At 43.8% G+C, this 11,651-nt stretch overlaps 1 protein-coding gene across 1 annotated transcript; it reads left to right on the top strand.

Annotated features, from left to right (window-relative positions):
* Positions 1-2,773: 2,773 nt before the first annotated feature.
* On the top strand, positions 2,774-7,608 carry LOC131258135 (nitrile-specifier protein 5). The gene is made up of 2 exons (XM_058259243.1): positions 2,774-2,854; positions 6,388-7,608. Exons 1-2 carry the CDS (start codon positions 2,825-2,827, stop codon positions 7,330-7,332), a joined length of 975 nt encoding a protein of 324 aa, XP_058115226.1. The 5' UTR covers positions 2,774-2,824; the 3' UTR covers positions 7,333-7,608.
* The last annotated feature ends 4,043 nt before the right edge of the window (positions 7,609-11,651 follow it).

The raw sequence follows: 11,651 nt of genomic DNA, 5'->3' as shown, positions 1-11,651 counted from the left end.
GCAATGCTAGGCTGAGTCTGACCAGCTCGAGGAATGGGTCCGCTATTGACGAGCCGAGCCCGATATTGGCAGGCGGATAGTGAGGTCTTTTCACTCACCTTATTGCGCGCGATGGGGCGGCAATCTGGCTTGGAGTGTACTAGACCCCGGTGATATTCCCGATTTGAGCCGTATTGACATGTGGACTTAGATGAGGATTTGTATGCTTGACTTGCATTTTGCATTGCATGGCCTTGGTATGGCCGACATCATTCTTTGCACCGCATGGCCTTGGTACGGCTAATGGGATTCTTAGCATTCATCGGCATGTTCCGCATTACTACGATCTGCATAGCTACATTATCACCTTGAGCATACACTTTCACCACCCTCTAAGCTTCTATGAGCTTATGCACGACCGTGCGTGCGGTGACGTTGGATCGCGCGCGCGAGGCTTGGCCGTGGCGATCTTCTTTTGGAGTTTTGGTCTATCTTCATTGTATTTCCCTTATGCTCATTGTACTGTAAAGTTTTTGATTATAGTGGAAATGTGATGGAGTTTTTGGTTGTTGTTTGTGGGTTATGCCTTTGGTTATGCTTATTACGAATCAAACGGATGTTAAAAAAATCCTCCTTGTAGCATCCCGGATCGGAACTGGCGAATGGGCGCCGGGAGCCGAGAATGGGGTTCTACGAGGTCGGCGCCGATTCGGCGATCGGGAATTTTTTGCAGATATTTTCCCAATTATATTATGAGAGAAACCTTAAAATCACTCGAGAAATTTCAAAGCTAAAAATCTCAAAAAAAAAGGAGATTTATTTGATTATCAGATGACCTCCAATAAGGTAGTTGGTCTTGTTCTTCAGCAATTGGTTCAATTGAACCATTCTAGACCACATCGCTGGTCTATTCTTCAAGCAATGGTTTAACTTTGCTCTCTTACTGGAGTCACTGGAGTATATGAGAGGAGTGACTATCTCAGTTTGTTTGGGTTTGCTGGAGTGGGTTGAGTGATGGTTTGGAAACTCATCCAGGCCCTGTTTATATAGGCTATGGTGACTGAGGGTTATGGTCTAGGGAAATAAATCTCATTGACCGTTTTCTAGCTGTTGGAGAAAACTAGCCATTTATGGCTGTTTTTTACTGTTGTGCATGAGCCATAACCACTGCTGCATGCTGACTATTGTGAGACAGCAGCTAGCCATGCAGCAGTTACAGCATAGTTTTTGCACTAATGGCACAACAGTAACACTGCGCCACTAGTGCCTTTACAGTCATACTGTCTCACATGCTCACGCTCTCACACTGAGCCCGTGACCATGACCGAGCTTGAGCGCGCACACGGCAAGGTCTATAGTTTATGGACTATGTGGGCAAATAATAAGGTACTCCACACTTTTCATTTAAACCTCTAAATCTTCTCTTCCCTTTCCCATGTGGGACTATTCAGAAAACCCCATAAAATGTTTTTTACAAACATGTTTTAATATATATTATATTTTATTTTATTTAAAATATATTTTATAAAATCAATATTATGTAATAAGAACCAATTCAGTGACTTGGTTACTTTGATATTGATGTTGCTCACCAAGTGTTTGATAAAATGACTCAACAAAGTGTGGCCGGTGGCAAAGAAAATATGTATATGAAACAAATACTTTTTTTTTCTTGCTTGGAAGGTGTTTGATAAAATACCTGTAAAACCATTGTTGATGTTTTACATACAATGAGATTTTGAAGGTGCAGTTCATATGTTTGTAAAAATGTTGCACTGACAAACTTAACTCGAACTTGACTTGATCTCAACTCAAACTAGCTTGATCTGCTAATCAGACTTGAGAACCGAGCCAAGCTGAGTTCGAGCTGGTTCAGCTAGTGGCGGAGCTGAGTCGAGCTAAGTGTTTGACTCGAACCCTTGACCAGGTGTTGAAACTCCCGAGAGTCTACCACCCGAGCAAGAGCAAGGATGGTTAAGATGGAAAGCTCTTCAGGTTGGTTAGCCCGCACACCGACCTTTACACGCGCCACCACTTGCAGACCTGGTGAGTGTGCGGACCATCTGATCCGTCCATATTTATTGTACACTTCCCATCCATAGTGGGGTCCGCAACTTGGAAGTTTTTTATTGCATAAATGGAAGCCACGTGTGCGTGAGCGTGCCCCATCGTACTCTCCCACGCAGATTGCATGCAGCCCGCGGCTGGAGGAATATTCTTGCACCCCTAAGCTATGTGGGGCTACCGTGATGTATGTGCTGTATCTACTCCGTTCATATATCTTTCCATATCATTTTAAGACATGGAACCAAACGTGAGGCAGATCTAATTCTCAAAGTGAAATACATCATAGGAAACATGGGAGAAAATGATGCCGACCGTTGTAACATTTGCGTAATGTGTATTTCACATCCAACCCGTTCATAAGGTAAATCAAACCTATATGAAGGGAAAATATAAATTTTGCCTTCCTCCAAAACATTTCGTGGACCCCAAGAAGTTTTTAATGGTGAGCGTTCAATTAGCAATTGTTTTCTACGGTGTGGTTCACTTGAGATTTAAAATTCTTCGTATTTAGTTACATGAACTAAAATGAGTTGGATGAACTGATTAACGGATTGGATATAACATATAGATACAGTGGACCCCACAGAGCTTAGGTATGCAAGGATGCAATCTGCGTCCTCGCAGTGGAAATCACTCAATCAGTGGCACCATGGTAATTTCGTCGGCATCGGTGGGTATTTGTGGGAGTCAGCTCAGCAAGTGAACTTTAAATCCGTCCTATATAAACCCACTATAAAAGCTTCAGCAAACAGCAGCAGACAAAGGATTGCAGGAATCAATGGCTCTCTCTCAAGGAAAATGGATCAAGGTCTGTCCTCTCCTCTCTCTTTCAAAATTTACCAAATACATCCTCTTTTTTCTGAATTTTGTAAAACACCCCCGCGAGATGTTTCTTTTTCGATTTTAGTCCTACGTTAAAGAAGGACCGGGTTACTTTCGAGGGGGTTTCGGATCATACTCGGAAATCAGGATGGTGTTCTTATAAATTTCGTATATTTAAGGGATAGGGGCTTTAAGGAAATTCATGGGATTTTTCCTTTTTTTTGAGGTAGTTCCTCTACCACTGTTGGAGATGGGAACTAACTGCGTGTGGGGTCCACTGTAGTGTATTTATAGCATCCAACCCGTCCAGAAACGTTTCCCTGTCATGATAGTATAAGGGTTTAAAAAACAGAGATTCCAATCATCAGATGGGCCACCCAACGGAAAAAAATGGAACCATCCAAAACCTATAAATTCATCTGATGGCCCACCTGATAATTGGATCGGGCTGATTTTTGTGGGTTTCGATTTTCATGGTGGGGTGATACTTTTTGACGGATTGGATTTCATACACACAGTACGGTGGGCCCCAAATGAAGCTAGTTGCACGAAATCTCTAGCATTTTTTTGAGGAACCGGCTTCTTTTTTTTTCTCAAGTTCTATAATATTCCGTATAGCACTTGATACACAGGCGCTCAGAAACATGTTTACATGGCATAAGTTAAATCAAGTTAAACAGATTCAGTTGTGGAATCCAGTGTGTTTTAAATTCACAGTCCTAATATCGTATTGCTTGATTAATCCTAACATCTGATTCGTGGCCACTTGATTTTGGAAACAAGACCGTTGGATTTTGTTCATTTTTAACCGTCCATTAAATGTCCAGCTTTTCTATAGCCAGATAATCAAATAGTGTAATTTTTGGTTCATGATACATCTAAGATGGGAACCATAATTAGAATAGTTCAATTTGAATGAATTATGTGATAAGAATACAAGTTCTAAGTGCACGCGTATCATCAATCACACTCTGCCGGAGTATCAAAGTTCTGTCTTTTTCTCTGTTTCTGTATGTTTATTTAAATATATTGTATTGAAATAAGGCCATCAATAGGCCGGGCTCGGGCCTGAGAAATCAGAATTTTGAATCAGACGGGACCGACCGCCCGGCCCGAAGCAGGTCTAAATCTGGGCTGAGACCTACCCCAGGCCCGGCCCTTTGACAGCCCTAGTTGAAATAAAGAGATGAGAACGCAGGCAGGGGCACTGTAACTTGTAGTATAGTGCCATCTTTTCCCCCAATTTGCCATTTTTTAGCCAATCAGTGCCGTAGAATGAGTAGATCCCACCATGATGATCACCCTTACAAAAAATCAGGTTGATCGGCTAAATGAATGGACCACACATATATGTTGCTTTGTTGTGTCATACGATCGGTTGTCCATTGATTACAAATTTGTTGCCCACCTGACGGAAGGAAGGTCTGATTCTTGTGGTAAGTGATCTTCATGATGGGGCCTACCTTTTCCATGGTACTGATGTCCTACATAAATGGCATGTTAGCGGAAAGATGGTGCACTTCCACAAGTTGGGTATTGTTTAGGGGTGTACATCTAGTCGAACTAAGTCGAGCTGGCCTCAGCTCGACTTGGCTCAGCCACTAGCTGACCTCAGCTTGAACTCGACTCAGCTTAGTCCCCGAGCCTGACTGGCCAGCTCGACTCAATTTGGTTAGAAGCTTGGGCTGAGTTCGAGCCAAGATCGCCGTTGAGGCATTTTCGCAAACACTTAGACTGCAACTTCAAAATCCCACTACATGTAAAACAGAAGCGATGGTTTTACACGTATTTTATTAAACGCCTTCTAAGCAATATAAAAACCAAGAAAAAAAAAAAAAGGTATTTGTTTAATGTACATTCCTTCCTTACCACAACCACACTTGGTTGAGTTATTTCTTCAAACACTTAGTGAGCAACTTCAATAGCAAAGTAACTGAGTCATTGATCTGATTCGATTCGAGATCCGAGTCGAGCTGGGGTTCGAGCTCAAAAAATCAGCTCGACTCTGCTCGGACTCAGCTTCGAACGGAGTCAAATCGAGCTTTTTCGAGTCGTGTCAAGCCAGCTAACCGAGCTAGTTCGGTTCGTGTACACCCCTAGTACTACTATTGCTGTATGTGATCAATCCTGGCTGTAAATGAGATGTGTCATGTGCGTAGGACATCAGAGCCGTGCAAAAAGTGGGTCACACCATAAAGATTACCTGCATTGAAAATCAGGAGGATCCATTCATCAGGTTGGCCACACTTAAACGTTGAGTCACCCCATCGGTTATCTGGAAGGTGTAGCTTTTCGCTGGTGATCTTCATGGTGTTGGCCCACCTTCTGCCCGGCTCAGATGCTTTACACACATCATATGTTGGCGGGAAAGATGGGGCTGTTTGTAGAAGTTTAACATGATCATTGCCATGTTCAAATTAACGATTTAGATTAGTTTTATTCAGCTTTCTCCAAACTGATTGGACAATCTTGACCATTCCTTGCTGGGTTTTTCATGTTAGAACAGTCTCATAGGTAATGAGTTGGATTGTTAGGATTGTCCATCAAAATCAAATCCAAGGAAGGAACGTGCAATGGAAAGGTCCAAATCAATACAGGATGTTGTAGATGATCTGGACCATGTGTTTTATAGGTTAGGATGATCTGGTCGGTGTGATTTTGCCACTGTATCTCTTGATGGATGGGGTGGATCAATTAAAGTCAACCCTGAGGGATAATTTTCCAAAACTATCAGAAATAACTCTTGTTAATGGACGGTTGAATTCATTGTACATCGCATGTAAAACACCCAAATTCCTTGGGCCCCACCGTGTTATATATATAAATCCACTCCGTCCATCAGGTGAAAGCCCTTATTTGAAGCATACGAAAGAATAGACTGATTAAAATCTCCAGCAGGCCATTCCGGTGGGAACAAAATACCTCGAAGTTCACTCGGTGTAGGCTGCTTGAGTATTGGATCAGATTGATTTCTGCATCCTAACTTCATCCTAGTGAGTTACCCCAGATTTACGGTTTAGATGAATGATACACACGTTGGTGGGCCCCACACAGGTTGGCATCACATCCCCATTGTTCCATGTAGCGACTCACCAAAGTTGTGAATCTGGCTTTTTGTAAATGGTCATAGAATCAAGAACAAAGAAAAAAAAAAAAAAAAAAACACCTGTGAATTTCACATATACAACATGGTGGGCCCCACAGAGAATTGGGCATTTTATGCCTATCACAGGTGTTGCAGCTGAAGCTAGGTGGGGCCCACAGTGATGTATGTTTGAAATCCACGCCGGAAAATGGATAGGTAGAAGGAAATGACAAATTGCTCACATTCATCAATCATCATACATTGGTGGCCCACGTGATGAATGGCCTGGATGACTCATACTTACAGGAGCCCAGAATTTGGATGGTCTGGATCAAGCAGATCTATTGTAGTATTTATTTTTTCTTTTTCCAGTTTTACCCAACCAATCAGCTATATTTCTATTTTTATATTTCCATTTTATTCCCTCTGATCAGCTTGACCAGAAAGGAAGTGGGCCAGGAGCAAGAAGCTCCCATGCCATAACAGTCGTGGGCAAAAAGGCCTACGTGTTTGGTGGCGAGCTCGTGCCACGTGTCCCAGTCGACAACAAGCTCCACGTGTTCGATCTCGAGGATCTTACGTGGTCGATCGCAGATGTGACCGGCGACGTCCCACCGCCACGTGTCGGCGTGACAATGGCTGCAGTTGGTGGGACCATCTACGTTTTCGGTGGTAGGGATGCAGATCACACAGAGCTCAATGAGTTCTACTCTTTTGATACATACACAAATAGGTGGGCCTTAATCTCATCTGGGGAAGATGGGCCCACCAATCGGAGCTACCATTCTACGGCTGTGGATGACCGGCGGGTGTACGTGTTTGGTGGGTGTGGGGTCGCCGGCCGGCTGAATGATCTTTGGGCCTATGACGTCCATGATCATGAGTGGGTCAGATTCCCTGGGCCAGGTGAGAAATGTCGTGGTAGAGGTGGGCCAGGCCTGACGGTTTCAGGTGGGAAGATCTGGGTCGTATATGGATTCGCTGGTGAGGAGATGGATGATGTACACTGCTTTGATCCAATCAAAGAAGAGTGGGCCCTTATTGAGACAGTGGGGGAAAGGCCCACTCCTCGGAGTGTGTTTTCAACGGTTGGGATTGGGAAATACATATTTCTGTACGGTGGGGAAATCGATCCAAGTGATCAAGGGCATCTAGGGGCTGGGATGTTCTCAGCGGAATTTTTTGCGCTGGACACTGAGACGTTGAAATTTGAAAGATGGGAGGACTTGGCTGATGTGGGCCACCACCCTGGGCCACGTGGATGGTGTGCTTACTCTGCGGCCCAGATCAACGGCAAAGATGGATTGCTGGTTTACGGTGGAAATTCGCCGACGAATGATAGGCTGGACGATATTTTCTTTTTCACACCCGATGTGTAACGTTTCGGTGTCGGTGGGAATCTCAGCGCGCATTTCATAATGGGACTTTGGAAATTTACATTTTGAAATGCTTTCTGAATTCCCGCCAAGCCTCTTTAAAGAGTGTGGTGTGTATGCTAGTTGAGTGAGTGTGATAATCTGTAGCCTTAAATTCCTTATTTTGAAGTGATTTTGTGTGGACAATGTAATGTTTTAGGTGCACGTGTAATTGAAAGGGCTACTTGGCCGTTGGATGGCTTTAGAAAAAGAGCAATGGTGATGGACGGTTTTGATGCATGTAAACGTTGAAAGTCTGGGAACTAGATGTTATAGGACAGTGAAAGGTAGACGGTTGGAAATTGCAGGGGTTTGGGGTGGGCCCAAGGATAGGTGGGGCCTGGGCCATCTGGATTTTGAACCGAAAATTTCAGGCTGCGTAGAGTGTATGGTTTTTCAAATGAGACCCAAACAAAATCCGTGACTACTATGGACTGACTCGAGCTGGGGTAGCCTGCTGTCTGAGCGAGTCAGGCCAAGCTCAACTCGATTAGGCTCATGTAAAGTTGCAGTTGAGAGGGGTTCAGGTTCAGCCCAACCTCAATAGCCTGGGGCTGTTATTGACAATAGATACAAGCCCAGATCGGGAGGCCCAATTGATGAACGGTTAGGATGATCCTGTCACTAGTGAGCTGGGCAGCATGTCCTGGCTTATAAGGCCAGGGCGTGGTCCCCAAAAAGGATGGTAATGGACAGGGTGGCCCAGTCCTTGCAGCAAGGGCTTCGGCCCCTAAACTTGGCCCGAGGGCCGTAATCTAGACCGGTGCAATACTGGGGCAGGGCCATTGATGAATGGTCCAGCCCAAGCGGGTCGGGTCACATGAATGGTTTGGTTGTTTTAAGGCATTTTTAAATGGAAAAGGTTCTATGAGGTCAGACCTCATGAGAGATTCCCATGAGGTCGAGCACTATGGGCCACATGGTAATGGGTGTCAGACATCCACACCATCAGTTCGATGCATCATTTCATGAAGGACTATGGATGTAAAAATCAAGCCAATCCATTACTTAGATGGGCCACACTATAGGCAACTGTTGAGAGTGGATATCCACCCATTGAAACGTTCCTAATTGTTTATAGGCCGACTGAGATGTGGTTCATACATCCAACCCATCAGTTGTGTGTGTCCCACAGGGATGAATGGTCACACCAAATTTCAGGCCATTTGAAAACACAGGTGGGCTCACTAAGTTTACATGGTTTCAAATTATGTGGCCCACCTGAGTTTTGGATAGGGCTGATTTTTGGGACATCCCATGAGCTAGAGGGGACCCACTGAATGAATGGTGTGAATGTACAACACGCCATTGAATGGTAGTATCTTTTTCCTTTTAAATGTGGGGTCACATCTTCTTATCAAAACCATTTATACAGTGCGACTGGAGTGTACCATAAATTAACGACATCCAAACCGTACATCAGATTCTTTGACTTAATTTAATCGTATGTACCAAAAATCATCCACGTGGAAAAGTCAAGTGGGACACAGCACATGGAACATGTTGAGAGTGGACAGTCACACCCTCGATTTACGTGGACTCTCTCCATGTTGTTTATACGGAATCCAGGCCGTCCATACCCTTCATCTGACCAATCATGGGGAGGAGACCGAAGGGATTGTTTAGGATCTGAAGGAGTCAGAAAGACCTTGAAATTTGAAAATGCTTTTTTCCTTGTCCTCTTCTTTAGAGGAAAACTTTGTTAGGCCCACAAAGTTTCTGATCAGACTAATATTTATTTTTTTTTTCCTTTTATCGCAATAGTAATAACCCTATGAACGGTTTGGATGGCATATAAACATCACGGTGTGATTAAGGAAGGATCCAACGGTGGCTATTTCCATCCTCATTGTTTATATCAGTGGCCTGAGTTTTGATCTGCCTAACTTTGGGTTACTTTCCTATTTTAAGATTTCCAAACTGATGGATGGAGCGGATATGGAGTGGATATCTCACGGACATCGTGGTGGGTCCCACGTAGCTTCTGCCCACAGGCAGTTCCTGTTGGCTGGACGCTCTCAACAGTTCACATTAAGCTGAGAAAATTTTCAAACATCGAACGGCTGGAACAGGAACCTTTCTGGACATGGTCCATCCACGTAGGGGTCCCATCATAAGTACGGCCTGGATCAATTAAAAATGGGTCCCACCTGTACAAGCGGAGTACTGGAGGTACTCGTCGCGATGTTCCAGACGAGAGAATTATGGGAAGGAAACAGTGATACTCTGGTGGGAGCACATACGCTTGCAGTATCAATTGTTCAAGTGACATTACATAAATCTAAACCGTTCAAATGCAGGGACCTACTGCTAGTGGGCAAACCCAACACATATTTGTTAATTTCTGATCGTCTAATCGAGTTTCTGAGGTCGGACAGTTATCCGTACGACCATAGCTCCTGTGGGTCCCACCATGATGTATCTGTTTATCTGCTCCTTCCATCTATTTTATCAGATTATTTTAAGATATAGTACAAAAATTGAAGCAGTTTCAAAGCTCAGGTCAACCACACCAAATAGTGAGCTTGGGTTACATTAAATCACAAAGCATTAAATGTAAGAGTCATCTCTGGTGTGGTCCACTTGAGCTTTGGATCTACTTAATTTTTAGTTTCATAAGATAAAATAATCTGATAAAATGGATGGAAGTCGTGGATAAACAGATATATCATGGTGGGTCCCACAGGAACTCTGTTTAGACGGCTTAATGTCCGACTGGGAAGGTAAGTTTTGAGTAGTTGAGAAAAGAAGCTGGATAAAAGTGGCGTCTACAGTGATAATTTTCTCCCGCTTCCAGCAATTTTCTACCTCCACACGCACCACATGTACGAATCTGATACCAGAAAATCTGAAACGTGTATCATGTGGGACCCACCGTGTAGATAGTGTGATAAAATTATTTCGATCAACTATCGGTGGCCATACACGAAGAAATGCAATTTTTTTCTGGACCGTCCATCCTTTTCTTTAATGTCTATCCTACCTAATAGCTGACCGGCAGGAATTTTCATTCACAACATCTCGACACGAGGGGCCCACCTGATACATACATGGATGGGATTTCAGTATCAGGCTGACACGTGTGTCTTCTGTAGAAGTGCTTGTGTACTATCCGTAGCTTTTGGTCATACGTACTTTTTCCATTTTAACCGTCTAGTTTTTAAATGATTTCTAGGTTATGGTCATTGACAAGTCCATGCTGGGCTCCTATTTTGACGGTTTGGATTACGTACACGTGGCACTAAAATAACATCTCGCGTTCTTTATAGGCTACACCGCCCCACTCTAGTCTACGCCTAGGGGACTACGATTCGCACTGAACGGCGCGAGGAAAGCCGACGCTACCCATTTCTTACGGCGTCACATTCACCGAGTTGTTTTAAATAGTCATTAAAGAGATTCGCGCGAGGATAAACGGAAGAAGTAAGTCGCGTCACACGTGCCAACATGTAATACGTGAGAGAGATCTGGATATGTAACAGGTGGGCCACTGAGTTAACATACCCTCTCTTAGAATTTAAGCTGTTTCTCTCATCAGATTGGCAACATTTACACTGACTATAGGTCATGATTTTTCTAACCGTCCATTTCTCTCATAGGTATGTGCCGCAATCAATCAGACGATTGTCCTGGTTTAAGAAAATCTGAATTTTCAAAGCAGAACCAATAAAATGATTGGCTTGGATCTTGTACACGTGTTCCATGAAGTAACATATGGCGCGATTCACCACTTCCATGCCTCCACTAGGAAGCCTTGATCAGAACGGTGGGCCAAGTCACAAAACCGTTAGATCTTCGTTATTTGCACCCTCATTTCTTTCCACTTGAGATCTTGTTGCGATCGAGGATTTGTCGTGTTTTAGTTACGGCCGTTAAATCAACGGACACGATCTTCGAATCTTATAATTAGGGATTAGGGTAAGTTGGTCATTTGGAACCAGTCAAAGTTTGAAAATTGAAAAACGCCTGCGTGATTGAGGGGTTCTCTGTGACTATTTGCTGACGTGAATGGGCTTCATGTGGAGGAGATCTAACCCGTTCATTAGTTGGGCCACCTTGTCTGACCGTAGGATCCAAATTTCAGGACAGGTGGGCTACACCATGGTGAACAGTTGATTAAAACCGTCCAAATTACGTGTGGGGCCCACTGGGGTGTTTATATGCCATCCAATCTGTTCATGTGCATCATTAGAATGAATGGATTCCCCCCAACCAATAAGTTTTCAACGGTAGGCGTTCAATTCCCACTGTTTCTTGTGGTGTGGATCACTTGAACTTTGGAT

The sequence above is a fragment of the Magnolia sinica genome, chromosome 10, assembly GCF_029962835.1.
Source record: "Magnolia sinica isolate HGM2019 chromosome 10, MsV1, whole genome shotgun sequence".
NCBI classification, from domain to species: Eukaryota; Viridiplantae; Streptophyta; class Magnoliopsida; order Magnoliales; family Magnoliaceae; genus Magnolia; species Magnolia sinica.
This window is presented reverse-complemented; position numbering and strand designations above follow the sequence as displayed.

What these genes read in the sequence shown, in the direction of transcription:
- LOC131258135 (XM_058259243.1), top strand. Translation starts at nt 2,825, where the DNA reads ATGGCTCTCTCTCAAGGAAAATGGATCAAG. An exon ending in CTCAAGGAAAATGGATCAAG is followed by an intron (nt 2,855 to 6,387) that starts GTCTGTCCTCTC and finishes CCCTCTGATCAG; the next exon opens with CTTGACCAGAAAGGAAGTGG.